The sequence below is a fragment of the Trichomycterus rosablanca genome, chromosome 16 (assembly GCF_030014385.1).
Source record: "Trichomycterus rosablanca isolate fTriRos1 chromosome 16, fTriRos1.hap1, whole genome shotgun sequence".
NCBI lineage: Eukaryota > Metazoa > Chordata > Actinopteri > Siluriformes > Trichomycteridae > Trichomycterus > Trichomycterus rosablanca.
In genome coordinates, this window is record NC_086003.1 from 2,166,070 (window position 1) to 2,187,234 (window position 21,165).

General features: G+C 42.8%; 1 protein-coding gene across 6 annotated transcripts in view; it reads left to right on the forward strand.

Moving 5' to 3' along the window:
• ctif (CBP80/20-dependent translation initiation factor) overlaps positions 1–21,165 on the forward strand; it is a 126,153-nt gene that overhangs the window by 100,446 nt on the left and 4,542 nt on the right. For 5 of the 6 annotated variants that reach the window (XM_063011533.1, XM_063011531.1, XM_063011535.1 and 2 more), the window contains 5 exons: positions 2,476–2,544; positions 5,509–5,971; positions 6,842–7,141; positions 10,636–10,791; positions 17,447–17,500. In XM_063011533.1, the coding sequence (XP_062867603.1) occupies positions 2,476–2,544; positions 5,509–5,971; positions 6,842–7,141; positions 10,636–10,791; positions 17,447–17,500 (1,042 nt within the window). The remainder of the gene's footprint in view (positions 1–2,475; positions 2,545–5,508; positions 5,972–6,841; positions 7,142–10,635; positions 10,792–17,446; positions 17,501–21,165) is intronic. The other variant, XM_063011532.1, reaches the window with a different exon arrangement.

Below are 21,165 nucleotides of genomic sequence, written 5' to 3' on the forward strand. Positions count from 1 at the left end.
TTCCAACATGACTGTGCCCCTGTGCACAAAGTAAGCTCTATAAAGACATGAAGAAAAGCTTGGTTTAAAAAAGCTTCAGCCCCACTCAACAGCTCTGGAATGAGCTAGAACATCAACCGAGGCTTTCTTGAGTTGGTTTTTCATCAGTAAAGGTTAAATACGATTGGCTAATTTAATACAACTAGACGGTCAGAAATTAGGGGGGAAATGCATTTTTTTAAATAGAGCTTGGATCAAACACTCGTAAGCTGAGACGTTACACAGATCCAAATGTTCAGCTTTTCTTTTTCCAGCTTTGATTTCCACCCGGCTGAACTGTTCACTGGATTAAGTTCTGAAATATGCAGAGACTAAAATCCTTCCGCTGGCTTTTAGCATGTTCGCTTCAGTCTTTGCCCAAACATGCAGGCGAGTGTGTGTGAATATTCATGTTTTCTCTCTAAAGTGGCTGTGTTTACTTACGAGAGGTTAAAAGCACCTCCGTTTCCATCGAGCAGCCCAAGAAAGCTGGATGAATGTAGCTGATCCACATCGACCTGGATTTAAATAAACACTAAAAGGAGAGACGTTTTATGTTTTATCTGAGCAGCTTTTATCTATTTATGCGGTTATTGTGGAATAGGGCACTCGGGTAGCGCATCAGTAAAGGGTTCGAATCTCAGCGGTGCTATCATCCAGTCCCACACCCAAATAGTAATACTGACCATCCCTGGTCATGACATCCAGCTAGTAACCTGCAAGCCAGTGTTACTAGAAACGAGGAAGCATCACGACATGGTGTCTCTCTCTCACACACACACACTTTTCAGTGTTTCTATCACTCCATCCTACGAGCCAGAATGTCCTTAACATACCCAGTGTAAGGAAGTGACCTCAGATGGGAAGCGGTCATCACGCTGTGAAGTCAGCGGTCGTCGGAGTAACCGCGGCTGACACTTTGGCCTGTTTCGTTTCCATTCAGTAGTTGCCATAGTGTTTTATAGTTGCCATGACATTCCATACCAGCCTCAGCACCCCATAGATTTCACATCTGTGGCTAAAATTACTTCTCACTTCATACCACTGTAGTACTGAAAGCTTTTAACCATGCAGCGTGCACCGGGCCCCCGGCACTCGCAGTGAGAGTGTGTGTGTGTGAGAGAGAGAGAGTGTATCTGTGTGTGTGAAAGAGTGTGTCTGTGTGTGAGAGTCTTTTTATATTCCTTTATTTTCAATAAAGTGTAATCAATAAATAAATGGATATTTAGCATTGAAGAATAACTCGCAGTAAGATGGCTCAGGTTAAAGAAAAAAAAGAGAGTTTCTCATCCACTATGGAGCACAGAGCCTCCTCACAGCACCGTACGTCCTCAAACCTGTCCATGTTCCCTGTACTCTTATAAAAATTAAAATTAATCATAATTCTTGATTTTACTCATTTAATTTTTGTCTTTTGAGGATTTTCGACGCATCACGGTCAGTATCTTGTGCTTGACCAAGGATAAAATTAATCAGTTGGCACTTGTGCCTGTCATTCTTGACGTACTTAAAACCAAAAATAAAAACCCAACATTAAAAGACCTTTAAATGTCCTGTAAAAGGTAAAACTGAGCAAGCCTGGAGCAATTCCTGTGTGTGTGTGAGAGAGAGAGAGAGAGAGAGTGAGAGAGAGTGTGTGTGTTTGTATGTGGCTGTGTGTGTGTGTAAGAAAGATAGTGTGTGTGTTTAAGAAAGATAGTGTGTGTATGTGTCTGTGTGTGTGTGTGAGAGAGAGAGAGAGTGTTTGTGTGGCTGTGTGTGTGTGTAAGAAAGATAGTGTGTTTGTAAGAGAGTGTGTGTGTGTGTCTGTGTGTGAGAGAGAGTGAGTGTGTGTAAGTGTAAGAGAAAGTGTGTGTCTGTGTGTGTGTGAGAGAGTGTGTGTGTTTGTATGTGGCTGTGTGTGTGTGTGTGAGAGAGAGTGTGTCTCTGAGTGTGTGTGCGTGCATGTGTGTGTGTGTGTGTGTGTGAGAGAGAGAGAGTGTGTGTGTGTGAGAGAGAGTGTGTGTGCATGTGTGTGTGTGCATGTAATCGAGTGTGAGACTGAACTTGAAGCTTTCACTTCAGTTTCGTGTCCTGTGTAAAGCAGCACAAATCCCATCAGTACTTTTTCTTCCTCCTCTTCTGCCTCTCATCTTTCTTCTGTCATTTTTGTTCTTCTCCTTTCACGTCGTCGTCTTTCTCTTTTCTGTTTTTTCTCTCGTCATTTCTTATCTCTTCTCGTCTCAGTACTTCTCATCTCTTCTTTTCTTCTCTCTTCTTGTATTTTCTCTTCCTTCCATCTCTTCTTCTGTCCTTTACTCTTCTCTCTTTTCTTATTACTGTCTTTTTCTTATTCCTCCTCATATGTCTTACTCTCGTTTCTTGTTATTTAGTCCTTAATCGTTCCACACTTTCATTCATTGATTTTATTCATCCATCCCTCCACATTCACACTCGTCCCCACTCTCATGCTTGTAGACATGCTGAGGCACTAAAGGATGAGCTGACAGTCATGCTGCCTGCCGAGGGAAGACGGCAAGTGTCCAGGTCAGTGTCTCAATCACATCTGTCCCATTTTCATGCCCATACATTTTTAATAAACACTTCTTTTTTCTTCTTAATCCTTTGAAACTCGCAGGCTTTGCTCTGCCACCTCTTTGTAGCTCATCAGCTAGCTCTGGCTCTGCCTGATATTTCCAAAAGTTGTTCAAAAAGTCGTATTTATTGCTGCGTTCTCACCTGGTATCAGTGCGTCTCCGTGCACACACAGCACAAAACAAAATGCCATGAAAGGAAACAGATCTTTTTAAAACGATGCCCGTTCTCCTCAGTGCTTTCTGATTATTTTATGGTGGAGTCGATGCGTCTCCTGGGCTTTTCTGCCTCGCTGCAGGTACAGACTGCTACTGAAGAGGCTTCACATTAAACTGGATCAATAACTGAATGAATTCATGAACATCTTAGCATGCTTTAAAATCACTTCCTTAGCTGCTCGTATTGCGTTTATGAGCGTGGCTGGGGTCACAGACTTCTCAGGTTGCCAGATAAGAAGAAAAACGTGCATTGTTTCCATTTCGACAAAATCCTTATAAATACCTGTAACCAACACTTTAAAACAAAATAATGGGATTCATTAACATCTATTCTTATTTTATTTTCAAAAGTGGGAAAATGCGCACAATGCTTTTGCTACTCTTCAGATATTAATAACCAGAAGTGAGGTTAGGTGAACATATGCTAGTAAACCTATAAACCAATAGCTCGAATTATAAAGACATTATAAAATACGCAGACAGAAACATAATACCTATATTCCCATAAAATGACACACACGTGTTAAAATCCAAATGAATAAATAAATAAATCCTAAGTTCACATTAAATCTAAACACGTCTACGAATAGATTCACATCAGACTGCTGACTTCACCCTGCACATCAACCGTTCAGTCAGAACCACTAAACACAGTAAACTCAATTATTAATAAAAATCCTTACACAGAAACATCAGATCAAGTCCAGCAGATTACTGAGATGTACGTATGTAAACCAGCTTATTTACCATAAAATAACATTTAGTGCAAATACAGAGGCGTTTTTTAAAAAAGGGGGGGGTAATAACTTATTCCAGCACTGCAGAAGCAGATTAAATCTAGTTTGTACTGTGTGCCGGAGAGAATGAGAGAATTAGAGAAGCGTGTAGTGAAGGACACTGCAGCAGATTCAGTCGCAGCACGCCGAGTGTGGACAGCAGCTATAAGTACTTCAAAATTAGGACACCTCGGACGGTGCAGACGGCTGAGGACAAAGCTGCACTACCTCACAAACATAGTGCAGTTTTCTTTACCCAAATACACCAGTTAGAAGGGTGTGTGTGTAATTTCAACAGTTTCAGCCACACAGCTTTTCTCAAAAAGAAAAAATGCACGACTGGCTATCAAGTGGAAGAAGTTGTGAGTGACGGAGATGCCCGGTCTTCTTTACTGGCTCTGTTGTCACTGCAACCCTGATATGGATAAATGGAAGTGATGATGATGGACATCATTCAGTAGAACTTGAGATAAACCCATGCAGATATGAGTAAAGCATGCACATCTTCTCAAATGACGTTTGCTGGATTCAGTTCATTTATTTGATGCCTGCTGGTATTTGTATTATTTTATTTTTTACAACCTTCTGCTTTTCTTTTGGAGCACTTTCAAGGACACGCCAGGATTTAACATCATTACTGTCCACGTCTGTGTGTGGCTCTTGTACAACCCAGTTTCATAAGTGCATTTATAATGATCAGAAGGTTAAATATTATAGAACTGAGTTTATACTGACCCGCTGAATCTAAATCGATTCAATAGGTCAATAAGACTGGAGTGGAGAAGGGTAACTGTAAAGCCTTTTCGTCTCTCTCAGCTTTTTAATTTTGCTCTGCGTCCTTGCATTAAGTTTGCCAACAGCTTCTTGGATCTGAATCTATAGTCACGGTGTGCATCGACTCGGGTCACACCTCAGCTCGGTTCTGTTCCAGTAATCTGTATCAATCGTCTTAATGAATCGTCAGGATTCTAACACCTCAGAATCAAAAGTATTCGGACACTGACCATGAGCTTGTTGGACACCCTATTTCAAAAACAAATGGTATTAAAATAGAGCAACTTTTGTACGATCTGTTTAGCTATAACAAGAGTTGCTCTTCTGAGAAGGCTTCTGTGGTCAAGAAAGCCTCAGTTGATGTTCCAGTTTATTCCTGAGCCGTTGAGGTCAGGTTTTTTTAAGCTAAGTTTTTCTTTATGCCTTTATAGAGCTTGCTTGATCATGCTGCAACAGGAAAGGCCCATTCCTTAACTGTTTTCACCAAGTTGATTATCTACACCTTTTAGCAATGAGTGTGATAGAAACACACACACGTTTGCCTACACAGTAGCTGGTCAGTAGTAGCTTTGCTCTTTGTAACAATGGCACTGACAGCTGACTGTCGTTTTTAGATCAGGACGTTTCCTCATGATCAGACAATCTCATTACTCAGAGTAACTAGGTCTGTGTGCGGCTTGCTGATCGTGCAGAAAATAGCCTAGCAGAATACGGCAGGCAGTTCGTCGAGCCAGTGCGCTATGCTTCAGAAGAATCTAGGTCAGCCGCGGCAGAGTAGGATGGCTCAGCGGCGCACACACTCCATCCCCGGCTCTACGGCTGAGCTTAAACCCAGGAGACGAGTGGGCTACGACGCATTCATGCTCCTGCCACCTCTGCAGCTCTGGGGAGAAGGTTATGCGCAAAATAGCAGCAGTCTGGTACAGAAACCAAATACGTACCCTCGCTTAAAGCTAAGATCTGGAACGCTCACGGCAAATGGCTTTTCAGGATAAGGATTTTAGTGAGTATAACATACATAAGGCCGTATCTTACTCACGGCTCTGAAACGAGCCTTTTAAATCATATGTCCTCCCAACAAACCAGCACCACACACCAGTGCACTTTCTGATAAATGCCAACCTTACACTCTCCCTGTTATCTTACAGGAGGCAGCAGCGCCCTCCTGGGGGAGGAGGTGGAGATGGTGGAGGTGGCAACAAATCCTACAGTCCGCAGCAACAGCATCCTCCACCTCCACAACCCCAACTGCATCAGCAGCAACAGCCTACCAATCAAACGCAACAGATCCTTCCTGACCCTCAATCAGACGTCCCCAACAGCAAACACGGAGGCCGAGGCTACCAGCAGAGCCGCGCTCATCACCACGGCTACAGCCAGAACCGCCGCTGGAACCAGCATCACAGACAGCAGAACAACAACACCACGCAAGCTCAGAGAAACGCCAAAGAGACCGAGAGCGTGAAGGAGGAAGAGGAAGGAGCCAGGACGGACAGAGTGAAGGAGGAGACGAGCCGAGAAAACGAGAATAAGAAAGAAGCAAAGCAGAAGGACAAAGTCAGTCTGCTCCAGTCCTCCAAAGAGAGGCTCAGAAAGAGGCTGAAGGACAAGGTGAGCATTGTTAGTCTGGCATGTAAAGCTAGACCAGTTAAAGGAAGCCACATGTTTCAGTTAAGCCCTCCGTTTATACTACATGTGCTCTCGGGTAGTAAACGCTGGTCTAAACAAAAACAAAATTCTAGGGACATCTCGAGATTTGATTCTCAGCTAACGGCCAGCCAGGCGCCAACACAGACCAATCCGGTTCCTCACAAGGTTGCTTCCTGTAATTTAAGGGAGTTTTTCCTTGCTGCTGTCGCCCTTGGATTCTGTAAAGTTGCTTTGAGACAGTGTCTACTGTAAAAAGCGCTATACAAATAAATGTGACTTGACCTGACAGACAGTGATTGGCTTGTCCGAGGCGTAACCGCTGCAATTCTGACCTCTGCTGGCTGATGGCGGCTGCACAGTGACGGAGGATAATGATCAATGCCTGACTCTCTGTGAACCCACATGGTGCAGGTGAAAAGAAGCGTTTGGCTATTGCACACTTGTTGCAGGGGGCGTGCGTTCCTCACGGCCCTCCTCGATCAGGAGTTGAAGGTCTGCAGCAGTAGAGGCAGAAATACAAGTTGGGGAACTGGATACGACTAGATTGGGAGGAAATTTGGGGGGAAAGTGCACTTGTGTTAACATGGTCGAAAATCATAGAAGTGTCCAGGTAGCACCCAGCATGGTTTGTGGTCACTTTTATTTGGGAATGCAGCTTGTATAAAGCCAAACCATTATAAACTCCAGTGCAAACCCTGTACTTGATCGACTGTGTTATGGTCAAAGCTGCCACAACTCATAACTTTAACATTGCTCTGTATTGTAATCCTCCCTAACGATCGAGAAGCGGTCGTATCCCAGGTCACGTGACTTTCCTTTTCCTACCGGCAGGAGGAGGTTCTCGTGACCAGGCCCGGACCTCAGAGGAACCACATGGACAAGCTGCTGGAGATTCTAAACAACATGAGGAGTAACAACAGTGGCGTGGAGGCACAGCTCACCACTTTCATGGAGGAGGCGCAGAGCTCGACCCAGTCTGAGAAGACGCTCACCGAGATCGTCCAGACCATCTACGGGAAGGCCGTCCGAGACCGAGGCTTCGCCGCCACCGCCGCCAAGCTCTGCGACAGGATGGCGCTCTTTATGGTGGAGGGCACCAAGTTCCGCTCGCTGCTGCTCAATATGTTACAGGTGAGGGTTCACGTCTCAGTGTTAGGACCACACACACACACTTTACATTATCACATGTGCTGTAGCAATAATAGTAATCCAATAACAATAGCAGTTGGACTAACAATTTAGTCATTTCCAATTCCTGATTGTTAATCCTCTGTCGCTTGCACAACCCTGTAATCTGGTCAAGGAGAGCCAGATCACTACAAGTACCATCTGAGATGTGGCCAGTCTGAGGCCACTTCTTATCACCCACCAGTTTTTCACCAGGGTTTCCATGTAGTGTCAGAGGGGGGGTGTCTCAGTCAGGGTCTGTAGCAGTGGTGACTAAAAAAAGGGAAAAAATCATAGATGTACTTCCACTGTGTATATTCACTTTAAATTTATATGGAGGGCGGCACAGTGGCTCGGTGGGTAGCACTGTCGCCTCACATCACGAAGCTCCTGGGTTCGGTTCCCAGGTGGAGCGGTTTTATATCACAATTCAAAAAAAATCACAATTCTGGTGCTGGATCTACTGAAAGTGTCTAATCTGGAACCATTCTGTTCTTATCATCTAAAAAGAGCCGGTTCTCATGCAGAACTAAAACTGCTTTGGTTCTAAAAAAGGAAATGCTGTGAAACTAGAAGCCGAAACCTCAATTCAAAAGAAATAAAAGAAAAAGTAAATATAGAGAGAAGTCCTGAACCTAAATGCAGAATTAATTTAATTAAAATATACTTGTTTATGACAATATTTCAATACTTTTGTGTTTATATTAATATGTTCAAGGTCAAAAGAGGTTACACCTGTAAAAGTAATGTATTGTATATAATTTATTAAGATAATTTATGTAACGAAAGTGTGTTTGTTTTACACACTTCTGTTACATTCATAACAGCACGGTTAGTAATGTCAGACACAGTCATGGACAATTTTGTACCCCAGTTCACCTCACTTGCAAGTCTTTGGACTGTGGGAGGAAACCGGAGCACCTGGAGGAAACCCACGCAGACACTCCACACAGAAAGGACCTCCGGGTCCTTTCTGTGTGGAGTGTCTGCGTGGGTTTCCTCCAGGTGCTCCGGTTGTCATAAACAAGTATATTTTACCATATACAATACATAACTTTTACAGGTGTAACCTCTTTTGACCTTGAACATATTAATATAAACACAAAAGTATTGAAGTATTGTCATAAACAAGTATATTTTAATTAAATTAATTCTGCATTTAGGTTCAGGACTTCTCTCTATATTTACTTTTTCTTTTATTTCTTTTGAATTGAGGTTTCGGCTTCTAGTTTCACAGCATTTCCTTTTTTAGAACCAAAGCAGTTTTAGTTCTGCATGAGAACCGGCTCTTTTTAGATGATAAGAACAGAATGGTTCCAGATTAGACACTTTCAGTAGATCCAGCACCAGAATTGTGATTTTTTTAATTTTTTATTTATGGAAGGAGACGACTGTAATCCGTCACACTGAATATCAGCTTCGTTTTATCCGATTCTTTCTCCTGACGTCTGCTCAGTACCAGCCCACCTTCTCCTTCTGCTGCAGTCTTTTAGATAGACGTCTGTCTCGGAGGGGTTCCTCGTCGGTGCTCCGCACTAAATGTCATCCCACATGCTGCGCTGCAAGACTCGCTCTACCTTCAGAACTGTTTTTGGGTTTTTTTTCTTCCTCTGCCAGCCTCAATATTTTTTACCATTTGCTTACAATTTTGCCAAAGCAGCGGGGGTCTTAAAATCGGCCGTTCGTGCTTAGTTTGTAAAACTGAAATTCTCTTAAAATACTGCGTATAGATTATTCATTTGATTCATTATTGGTGATTATTACTACAGTTCCGCTGTTAGTAGTTGGAACAGTAGTTTCTTACCAAGGTTCAAGAAAAATCCAACTGTCAGCTTGTGCTTGTCTTGTGCGGACCAGATTTTGGTCCGGACTGTCAGATGCAGTCCCTAAACTACCTGTTCCAGCATGATTGTGCCCCTGTGTACACATTAAGCCTCATAAAGTCATGAAGAAAGCTCTGGTATGAACTAGAACATCAACTGAGGCTGTGCGCACTGTCAGTGCCCAGCCATACGCATGCTCTTTCGACTGAGCAGCCACAAATTCCCACAGACATGCTTCCAATTCTTGTGAGAAGCCTTCTCAGGGGAGCGGCACTTGTGCTCATGTTCATGGACAAGTGTCCAAATACATTTGGCTATATAGTGTACTTTTGAAAGAGGCTTAAATTATAAATGTTTTTTGTCCTTTAGGTTGGTTGTAAAGTCTTCTGTAGAAATGAAATATTCTCACTCAGTCCTCTGTCTGGCAGCTGTGGGCGAGTTGACGCGTCAGTTCCACGGCGTGGTGGTGAGGTGCTAAATGTCTTGTGTTTTAGGGAAGTGAGTGCGAGTCCTGTTTCTCACTGTAGCGTCACACACTCTGCCTTCATCCTCTATTCAGCCTTCGAGCGGATCCCACTAACTGCTCTCGCCGAGGACTGATCACACACTCACGTTCTCTTATCTAGATTTCAGCCCCATCACACACAAACACACTCTTATTTAAGATTATTGTAAGGCCATTATTGTAAGGTTCTGCTTTCTGAGAACATCATAAAGAACATGAGGAGCATCGTCAGAGAAGCGTATCACATCTTTATGAGCTGTAGTAGGACAGAACGGCACTTCCACACACAACACAGTAACCTGCAGTCGACTCATTTTCTCTCTGTAGGTATTTTTACCTCAGGTACTCACACCGAGCTCCAATTATGTAACGGAAATGAGTCAGGTATTCACTCACCTACGTTCTACGCCTCAGCCTCTACTACTACTGCTAGTACAGTCTTTATAAACGTGTCCTCACCCAGATGTTTTAATTATTAGTAATATATAAAACAATAAGAATTACTTTTTAATAACTATAATAACTTTGTTTTTGTTAAGTGTATGTTAAGTGACCTTGAGTATAAGAAAGGTGCTATATAAATACAACTTATTATTATTATAATTATTAATTATCATTTTTCTTATATCCCTTTTCCGACAGCACAGCTGAGATTCGAACCCAAATTATACACCAAAATTATAAACACCAATTATAAGAATACTTTGCACTGACGCCAATTAATTAATCAGTCTGAATTTGAAACTTTTAATTAGAAACGAGTCAATTAACTGAACATGTTCGAAGACTAAACAGTAAGTTATGTAGGATTAGAAGGTTTTTCTTTATCCTGGGGTATTTTAATCCACCTAAGATTTAAAGATTTAAATTCAAATTTAGATTTAAAGTTTAAAATGAAACCGAGTCCCTTGTCACGGTCTGTGAGGTTTGATCAACACTTTCCTCTTACTTTCCAAAAGCATGCGATAGGTACGTTGGCAGCTCTGCACTGTAAGTGAACTGGGGAAAGTTTAATTCTCTACACTGTGGTGCAGTGGCGCTCTTCCAGGTGGCACCGGACACACTATGACCCTGATCATGTAGCACCCTCATGCTTCATTACGTCCTCTGTGGCTTTTGTCTCTGTGCAGAAGGACTTCACGCGGAGAGAGGAGCTGAAGCGGACCGATGTGGAGAGCTGGCTGGGCTTCATCACCTTCCTGTGCGAGGTGTTCAGCACCATGAGAAGCAGCACAGGGGAACCGTTCAGAGTGCTCGTCTACCCCATCTACACCTGCTTAAGAGAGGTACCTGGTCACTACCACTCAGCACCACACGGGGACAAAACGAAACATCTACAGTATATAAATACACCGATCAGCCATAACATTAAAACCACCTCCTTGTTTCTACACTCACTGTTCATGTTATCAGCTCCACTTACCATATAGAAGCACTTTGTAGTTCTACAATTACTGACTGTAGTCCATCTGTTTCTCTGCATGCTTTGTTAGCCCGCTTTCATGCTGTTCTTCAATGGTCAGGACCCCCACAGAGCAGGTATTATTTAGGTGGTGGATGATTCTCAGCACTGCAGTGACACTGACATGGTGGTGGTGTGTTAGTGTGTGTTGTGCTGGTGCTGCTGGAGTTTTTAATCACCTCACTGTCACTGCTGGACTGAGAATAGTCCACCAACCAAAAATATCCAACCAACAGCGCCCCGTGGGCAGCGTCCTGTGGCCACTGATGAAGGTCTAGAAGATGACCGACTCAAACTAAACAGCAGCAATAGATGAGCGATCGTCTCTGACTTTACATCTACAAGGTGGACCGACTAGGTAGGAGTGTCTAATAGAGTGGACAGTGAGTGGACACGGTGTTTAAAAACTCCAGCAGCGCTGCTGTGTCTGATCCACTCATACCAGCACAACACACACTAACACACCACCACCATGTCAGTGTCACTGCAGTGCTGAGAATCATCCACCACCTAAATAATACCTGCTCTGTGGTGGTCCTGTGGGGGTCCTGACCATTGAAGAACAGCATGAAAGCAGGTTAAAAAAAAGTGTGTAGAGAAACAGATGGACTACAGTCAGTAATTGTAGAACTACAAAGTGTACTTTACACCATTTTAAACCAGACCCTACAGTCGACATGTGAGTAGTGTGCGCAAGGCGTTAGCTGGTAGTTTACCGTACACAGATGATCGACACTGAACGAGGCCGTCAACACTCACATCCCACTCACACTCCTGCATAAATCCCTACCCCGCACTGTCTTTCAGCATATTCTCATTTTCCAAATCTGTCTGCCTGCTCTCTCACACCCTCTCGGAGCGCTTCCTTTCTTTACCCGTGTACTCGTGACTGCATATGGTACAGCAGGGTGAAATTAAAACGGCTCTCACCCACAAATCTGTGCTTAAAACCCGAAGAAACACTAAAGAAGCAGCACTCCCGCTGTCTCTGCTCATCAGCCTATCAGAACGCAGAGCCCAGAAGGCACCAATTACCACCCCCTCGGGAATGGGGGGTGTGAGAGTACCTTACATTCCACTGACACCCTTTACGCCATTAACACCAGCACAGCTCGGCAGGATTTATCCCGGAGCAAAGGGCACAGTGCCACGAAGAGCTGTATAATAAAATCCACACACACACACACACACGTACGCGAGCTGCTTCTAGCAAGATGCTACATCATTATGAAATGTACAGACCGCGTGCAGCAAATTCCTGTAGTGTCATTTAAATAATGACATTAATTTAAATCAAAATTATTACAGTGGAGCAATTATCATACAGTGGAGACAGAAATTATTCAGACCCTTTATATATGAGGTTATATATGAGGTTAACCCTCAGTTGCTTGCATTGTCAGTCATAATTGTAAGGTGCTTTGGGTAAAAGCGTCAGCTAAATGTCACAAATTTAAATAGATATAAAACGTACATTTATACCAAGTCATGAGATGAACACAGCAATTAATGAATTATTTGGTTAAAACAATCTAGTCTTTTTACTTCTACCAATAAACTTCTAAACATCTACAGTTACGCTTATATAAAAGTTTTTTTTGATGTTTTGGGGATATTTAGAAGCTACCATGTCTACACAGTTCATAGAGCTCTAAATGTGATGCGATAAAAGTACAGATCTAGTAGCATCAGGTAAAGAGGGTAAAGTGTGCGTGTGCGTTTGTGTCCGATCAGAAAGCAGCTCTTTCAGCCAATCCGATGGATTCGATTCCATTTGGCTCTGACATCTGCTTGGCTGTTGTAACAAGCTGTGTGTGTATAATATTACATGGTGTTTACATGGCAGCTTGTCTGGCAGCCAGGTGAGGCGTGTGTGTGTGTGTGTGTATGTGTGTGTGTTTGGCGAGTAGCAGGACAGGTTTGTTAATAACAGGTGTGTGTGGGTTTCTGATGTGTAGCTACATGACAGGTGAGCGCTGAGCAGTGTGGGTGTGGAAACTCTGCCTTTGAGGAAAGAAAAATGAATGAAAGTACATTTCCTTTTCATGTTGATAGAAGACCGGTTTGGTTTGTTCTGCACAGGCTGGATAATTGTTTTGTTCGTTTCTTTTGGCTGCAGACATATAAACTTGGCACAGTTTTTACACCGGGTTCCTGACGCTACCCTCCTTATTTAATCCGGGCAAGGGACCGGCACTGAGAGCGCACTGATGAGTGCACCTCTCAAGGGCTATGCTCTTTGGTCATTCCCCCACTCCTCAGTCATAGCCAATCAGCTCCGTGTAGATGCCCACCTGGCACCGCTGACATTACCATATTTATTATACTAAATCATTTCCCTCACTTGCTGAATTTAGACTGTTTTGGCTGATTTTGCGTTGGGCTGGAAGCATGAGGATTGTTTTAAAGTCAAAAACACACCAAGAAGCTCTAATTTCTTTATTGTGGGGTCTCAGAAAAAAATTCCTGCTTAAAAAACACACACACAGCAACAAGATTATTAACTTGGGGCTGCAGTTAAGTATTGGCTTTTATTTCTGTCCTAATTTATCATTTGTAATTATGATTAACTGTAGCTGCTAGCTTGTCTTTAAAGCATTAAAAATGCATGAAATGGCGCCCAGGTGGCGCAGCGGAAAATTCCGCAAGCACACCAGCACCAACATTCGGAACTCCATGGTTTGAAACTCGGCATTGCCACCAGTCGCTGGGCGCCACCTAGCGGGCATAATTGGCAGTGCCTGCAGGAAGGGATGACCGGAATACATGGGCGGGGTCTTCAAAACGCTGTGTAAGGACTTCGATTGGCGTATAGAGGCGTCTGTGCAGAGTGCATGAGTGGAAAAGGGTTCCGTTAGGGGCTGTGCGTGGGTCGGAGGAGGCGTGAGCAGCAAAATACCCTCCTCAACTGCAAAGAATCGAGGATCCCCCAGCAGTGGAAGACAAACTGACTACGGTAAATTGGGAGAAACTGGGAGGAAAAAAACGCATAAAATGCTGACAGGTACCTTCAGACGAGCTCTGAGACGCTGATGTTGGAGCAGGAGGATCATCCCGATTATGCTATGGATAGACAAACATTTAAAAAACTAAATACATGTTTAACGCAGGACACTTGATCACATTTTCAGTTCTTTTAGGTCACGGAGCTAACACTGGGTGACTCTCTTGACTGACTAGAGTAGATTTGAGGTTGACTACATTTCACCAAACCAGATGAGATTGTACTTTATTTTGCATCTTACCCCCCCCCCATGCACTTTTCTCACAATTTAGCTTAGCCAATTCATTGCCGGGGACCCCGAGGGCGTCCATGGAGGGCATGTACGTGTGCGCAGTCCACCAATCCCTTCTTATTCCTCCATACTTGTGTGGATTTGTGTGTGAGGTCGGCTTCACGTACGGAGAGCCACGCCCCCACCTCTGCACTCCTCTACTTTCTGTACAGTCACCCTGGGTGACCAAGGTCCTTTAGTCCTGGGTGACAACCCCACCCTTTAGTCCGGTCTTTCTCACCCAGCAGACTGGAGGCCAATCGTGGCTGCTAGAGGGCGCCCAGCCGACCGGTATCACAGATTCAAATCTTCGGCTGTGGGATTGTACTTTGACGTTGGTGTAAATGTATGGTTTTGTTTTATGAGGTTCAGGTCTCGTCACACTTGTATGGCTTTTTGTTCCGGTCCAGCAGAGCTACACGACTTAAGTGTGCTCGTGAAGTAAATATTATTGCTGAGAACAAATTCACTGTCATTAACAGGAAGTTTTATCAGCTTTATACGCTTTAGGCTTCCTGGCTTTTGTTTAGTCGAAGATTAAAGGCATGGTGTGTGTGTGTGTGTGTGTGTGTGTGTGTGTGTGTGTGTGTGTGTGTGTGTGTGTGTGTAACCTGAGCTGACTAGCCGTGGGACTAGTCGTAACTTTGCACTCAAGGAAGTCATCATGGGAAGGTCTCAGAGCCGACATAAACCAGCTGTCTCACGAGAGACCGGCGCTGTGAGACCACTTCAGTCACTACAGACCACCAGACCTACAGAGCTCTCACACACACACACACACATACACATAAATTTCATGCTACGCTGGTTGCTGTGGCTCTACATCTCTTATCTTACAGGCTGTAGTTCTTTCTTATTTATTCTTTTATAAACTATATTGCCAAAAGTATTCGCTCGTCTGCATTCACGCACAAATGAACTTGAGTGACTCCCATTCTTAATCCATAGGGTTTAATATGATGTCCAGGTATAACAGCTTCAACTCTTCTGGGAAGGCTTTCCACAAGGTTTAGGAGTGTGTCTATGGGAATTCTTGACCATTCTTCCAGAAGCGCATTGTGAGGTCAGACACTGATGTAGGACGAGACGGCCTGGCTCACAGTCTCCGCTCCGATTCATCCCGAAGGTATTCTATCGGGTTGAGGTCAGGACTCTGTGGGCCAGTCAAGTTCTTCCACACCAAACTCGTTCATCCACGTCTTTGTGGACCTTGCTTGGTTTTATACACCTGTGGCCATGGAAGTGATTGGAACACCTAAATTCAATGATTTGGATGGGTGAGTGAATACTTTTGGCAATATAGCGATATCCGTGAGATTTCTGAGCACAAGCGCAGCGTTTTACTTCACATCCAATATAAAGCTAAATATTGTCTAAAAATAATCTCATGTTTTACTAAAGGTGTTTTTAATTGTGTAGGTTTGATAAAATGCATTTTTATGATCTCTCTCAGTCCATCGTTCCAATACTGAAACTATAAAACACATGTTGGTTAATGGTTTCAGACCAGTCTCAATTAAATACCAGTTCTGAGATCCTGTATGAGACGTTGCTTTTCAGGCCAATATTTGTCAAATGCCTCCATCAGTTGAGGGTCTAATGCTGATCTATCATTTTAGGGGGCTGCACGGCGGCTCAGTGGTCAGCCAGAGGGCCCTGGGTTCGATTCCCATGTTGTCTTCGTGTCTGTGTGGGTTTCTTCCGGGAGCTCCGGTTTCCTCCCACAGAACAAATACTTGCACTTAGGTTTTCTGGAGATACAAATGAATGTAACCAAAGTGTGTTAAACATGATGTTAAAATCCTTATTAGTTCAGAACCAGTCCATAGTGTCAGGCCAGTATATCTACACGTATCTATCATTTTTACCTATTTTATTCTGTTTGGTCCATCGTTTTGCATTATCCTGTTTAGCATCAAGCTAATTTAACTGTACTCATGAGTGGCTTACATATGTGAGTACAAGCCCGACACTTAATGTACCTTCAGCTCACTTCATCGTCACGTTTCTGCCATTCTGAGGCAGCTTAACTACACGAGGTTTGACATTCCGGCGTTCCGCTGGCCCTTTAATGACACCCAGCTCCTGTCAGCCATTTTTGGGATACAGTATCCAGGCTTTTCCGTCTGGCCTTTGATCGTCGCCCTGAGCTGCCTGTGTTAGTGCCTGAATGCTTTCCAAGCCTGGTGCTCTGTAAGTCATTCCGCTGTAGCTTCTCATGAACAGGGTATACACACACAGCCACTTAAACCCCCTCACCACCCCCATCCCGCCCCGACGGGAAAAGGCTCTCGTATGCCTCGATTGGCACCATTTTTATTGCTGTGGTCTGGGCAATTGTAGCGTAGCGGTTAAGGTACTGGACTGGTAAGCAGAAGGTTGCTTTTTCAAACCCCACTACTGCCAGGTTGCGACTGTTGGGCCTCTGTGCAAGGCCCTTAACCCTCAATTGTTTAGACTGTATAATGTAAGTCGCTTTGGATGAAAGTGTCTGCTAAACGCTGAAAATGTAAATGTATTAAGTGTATTTATTTTTGTGTTTCATGTGGATGCATCGTCTGTGTTTTCAGACTAGTGTTAATATTATCTTCAATTAAAAAACACATCATTGAATGTAAATTCGAGATTCTTGTGCTTGGTCTGCGACTCGGCGTTCGCTAAGTGATAAAATTCCTCCCTCTGTTTGAACTTTGATTTGTAGATCTGATGCGATCGTTCTTACTTCCCGCTCGCGCCGAAGTTTTACGGCTGATCCGAGCCTGCAGGAAGGTTTGCAGCGACAGACGCAGTTCATCACGTTTATGTTTAGCGCCGCGCCCCCGATCTTATCTCCTCGAGTCTGTCACTTTGTGGTCTGTATGTAGAGAAAAGAGGAAAATCAAAAGCAGAAGTTATCGTGCGGCGTAGCGACGAGACTGTAACAGCTAGCTGACGAGCTCATAATCCTTACAGTCTCTCAGCTGTTCTGGTACACACACAGGGTGAAAGGTCGGTTCACAGCTTATTATAAAAAAGAACTAACGTTCTTGTAATATAGGGGACACAAAGCTGATTTACTTGATGCCGAGTGTCCGATAAAAATCCTGTGTTCACAGCCGATTTGACCTAAAACTTACATTTCGCCAGAATCTCTGAATTTTTGGCTAAATCTTTGTGACTGTTTGTAAACAGTGTGTGTGTGTGTGCGTGTGTGTGTGTTTTCAGCTGCTCGAGTCGGTGGAGGTGAAGGAAGACGCGGTGCTGTGCTGTTCGATGGAGGTGAGCAACTTTACAAATCAAGTAAAACCCCCAAGTTTAATCGTTTCGGTACACGGAGGGAGACGTTAGCTGGCATGATAGTGGGTTGTGCCACCTCAGCCCGTTGGTTTGAATAGCCTGAAGCTAACTGTGTTAAAACTGCATCTAAATAATCTGCCTTATGAGTTCCATGTCTTATTAGAATCCTCCCTACTGAGGCAGCTGATCAGGTAGGCAGCAGGCAGCAAGGCAGCTCACTAGGTTTTCAGATAGACCCAAAATGTACCATGTAATGAAGACGTATTTAATGATTCCAACATCAATACAGTACAAACATTTGCAGGACCTGATGTACAAACACTGCGTCCACTCCACCGAGTTATTTTACTGTTATTTATAGTTGATTATTGTGTTCAGCACTTCCTGAAAAGTCCCTGCACCTCAGGACAGGCACAAAACCCTTCCTGGTAAATTTGGTTTTCATTGAAATAACAGATTATCAATAGTGAGCACAGACTTCTGACCCGAGCGTATAGTTGGTACACTAGAGCAGTGCCATCTACCCTGACGTCAGCCTTACCCACGTCTCCAGCAGACTGAATTACATCTAATTACCTTTCACAGTGTAATTAGGTCTCTGCCAGGCCCCAAACACACACACACACACACTTACACACACACACACACACACACACAAATGTTACCGGTAAGTTCGGGGTCCATAATCAGGCCCGCGAGTGGGAGGAGGGCCCCGGCGCTCGGTGCAGTTAGCTGTGTTATAAGAGGGTAGATATCAGTAATTAACTCGCATGAGGTGATGTCCCACAAACTCTTCATTTAGTGAGTCGAACCCAGGGGTTCATTCAGCTCGGTGGCGCAGCGTCTAATTTAGCTGTCTGATTGTGAAAACAAGCGAATCAAGAAAAGCCTTTAATGTACAGAAGCGCTTTAGAATCAGACAGAAGAGCAGAAAGGCAGTGGTTCATCAGCAGGATTTCTGCATGTGTGGGGTTTTTTAGGTATGGAAATGTGTTTTCATGTAGAACAGTTAGGGCAGGTCAAGAAATGGTAGTAAACCAGGTAGAGTCACCACCCAGACTGCCACAATTTTTATTAATTAAGTTTTTCATTTTGATGCATTGTTTGTGCTGCCTGGGTCACAGTAAAAATCATAGACAAAATGTGGGTCACTTCGATAAGTTTGATAAGCCATGGTGTGCATCAGAACACTACTGAAAACCTCATGGAGGAAGATGATCACCACTGAGCATGTGTACGAGATGGCCAGGAAAAAAAAGGAGCTAATAAACCTTAAGTCACTCAAGTCACGTTACTTTGTGTGTGTGATTAGACACCCACGTGACAGCACTGAAGGCAGCGTTATAGAAATAGTAGGGTCGCATCAGGATGGGCGTCCAACGTCTGGTTTGTGGACCAGATCTGCTGTTGCAACCTCTATATACGGGATCATTCGATTAAAATAAAAAACAGTCACTGCAACGTTTTAGGTTTTTGAGGGTTTGATTTTTTTTTTTTCTTCATGCACAGGGCACAGAGGGGTGACACGAGTAGTTTTTGGACTGAAACTGCTAGGCTTCTGGTCCACAGATAATTATCAGGTCCACTTTTAGCTCTGCTACACGGTCTGATAGTTAAATAAAGGAATCTATGAATAGAAAATGTCCAGAACTTCAAACTTCACGACGTCAAAAATTCATATCAGCTTGATTTAAAAACATTTGATGCTTTGATTTAAATTTTGTGTATTTTTAAAACCAAATCCTCAGGTCCTGTTATACAGATACTTGTTTGTACAATGTGAATCTCTGTAGTGTGTACTATTGTAGTGATTTATGTAACTTGCTACTGAGGCCTTAATTTCCTTCGGGATTAATAAAGTATCTATCTGTCTGTCTGTCTTTCTATCTATCATCTATCTATCTATCTATCTATCTATCTATCATCTATCTATCTATCTATCATCTATCTATCTATCTATCATCATCTATCTATCTATCTATCATCTATCTATCTATCATCTATCTATCTATCTATCTATCATCTATCTATCATCTATCTATCTATCTATCTATCGTCTATCTATCTATCTATCATCTATCTATCTATCATCTATCTATCTATCTATCATCTATCTATCTATCTATCTATCTATCGTCTATCTATCTATCATCTATCTATCTATCTATCTATCTATCATCTATCTATCTATCTATCTATCATCTATCTATCATCTATCTATCTATCTATCATCTATCTATCTATCTATCTATCTATCATCTATCTATCTATCATCTATCTATCTATCTATCTATCTATCTATCTATCTATCTATCTATCTATCTATCTATCGTCTATCTATCTATCATCTATCTATCTATCATCTATCTATCTATCTATCTATCTATCTATCTATCTATATAATGAAATATTCTGCTGTGAGCTGAATCAGGTTTGGTCTCATTGACCGATCCTTGTCTGAAACACCTGTACTAACTAACGTCCCAACTTGTACCCATAAATCACCTCTTTAAATGTCCTGCCATGTTTTATTGCTATTATTTATACAATTTATATAGCTATTATTTTATGTGTGAATTAAAATCACACAATACACTGTTTTTATTACTCACGATGGTGTGTTTATTCTACACCTCAGTGCCAGAGAGCGTGTGTGTGGTATTGACTGTCGGTCAGGGCTTTTTAGCTCTTGCAGCTAATAGGATTAGGGATTTGGATTACGTTCTCTCGTGGTGCGCTTAAATTTGTTGCGATATGAAATGCAACGAGTTTCCTTCAAATGTAAGGTGACAGAAAAGGTTATTAATGTAATATGATGTTCCTAAAGTAGTTTGTGCTACAAAGAATTAATTACTTAATGCCAAACATTTATGTGTAAAGTAATAAAGTAACTTTCATTATCCAGTAGAAATAATATCTCACATTCATTTCTTTAGGGCTAATAATGTAAAATGTTCTTTAAGGTACCAAACATGGTTTTTAATGGTAAAACCACCTGATTCTGCCTTCTTTAGAAGCATGAGTTCCAAACACTGTTAATATTGCATATCACAACCCCAAAGATATTTGGTGGGCTGGTGTGTAGGTCGGTCAACAGGACAGGTTATAATGTACATACACACCTACTAAATGTAGTTCATCTTTTGAGCTGTACAGTCACAAGGGACCCCCTTCACTAACCGGTTGTTATTTGGGGGTGTGTGTGTGTGTGTGTGTTACATGGGAGTGTGTGTTGTACTTAAATACAACCACTGCTAACAGGGTGTGTGTGTGTTCCTAATAAAGAAGCCAGGAAGTGTAAACAGAATTTTAAAAATCTCAACCCTGATTGTGAAGTTCTTTATATTAAATTTAAATGTAAAAGATTTGGTGCATCACTGAGGTGTGTATAAACCGAGTAAATAAGCATCTATCTTCAGAATTTTAGCACATTAATCACCCGGAAAGCTGTTTATTTCATAAATGTAAAGCAGTTTAAGATAAACTGAGATGTTGAACTCTGGTACCCATCAGCTCATGACCCGGTACCAGTTAAACCCTCTGTACTGGAGTAACACACAGACTCACCTGCTGAGGTGGCAGATGACTCAAAGATTTTACCCAGCAATTTAGTCTGTGGGTGGCATGTGTTAATTTCAGGCCCTTCT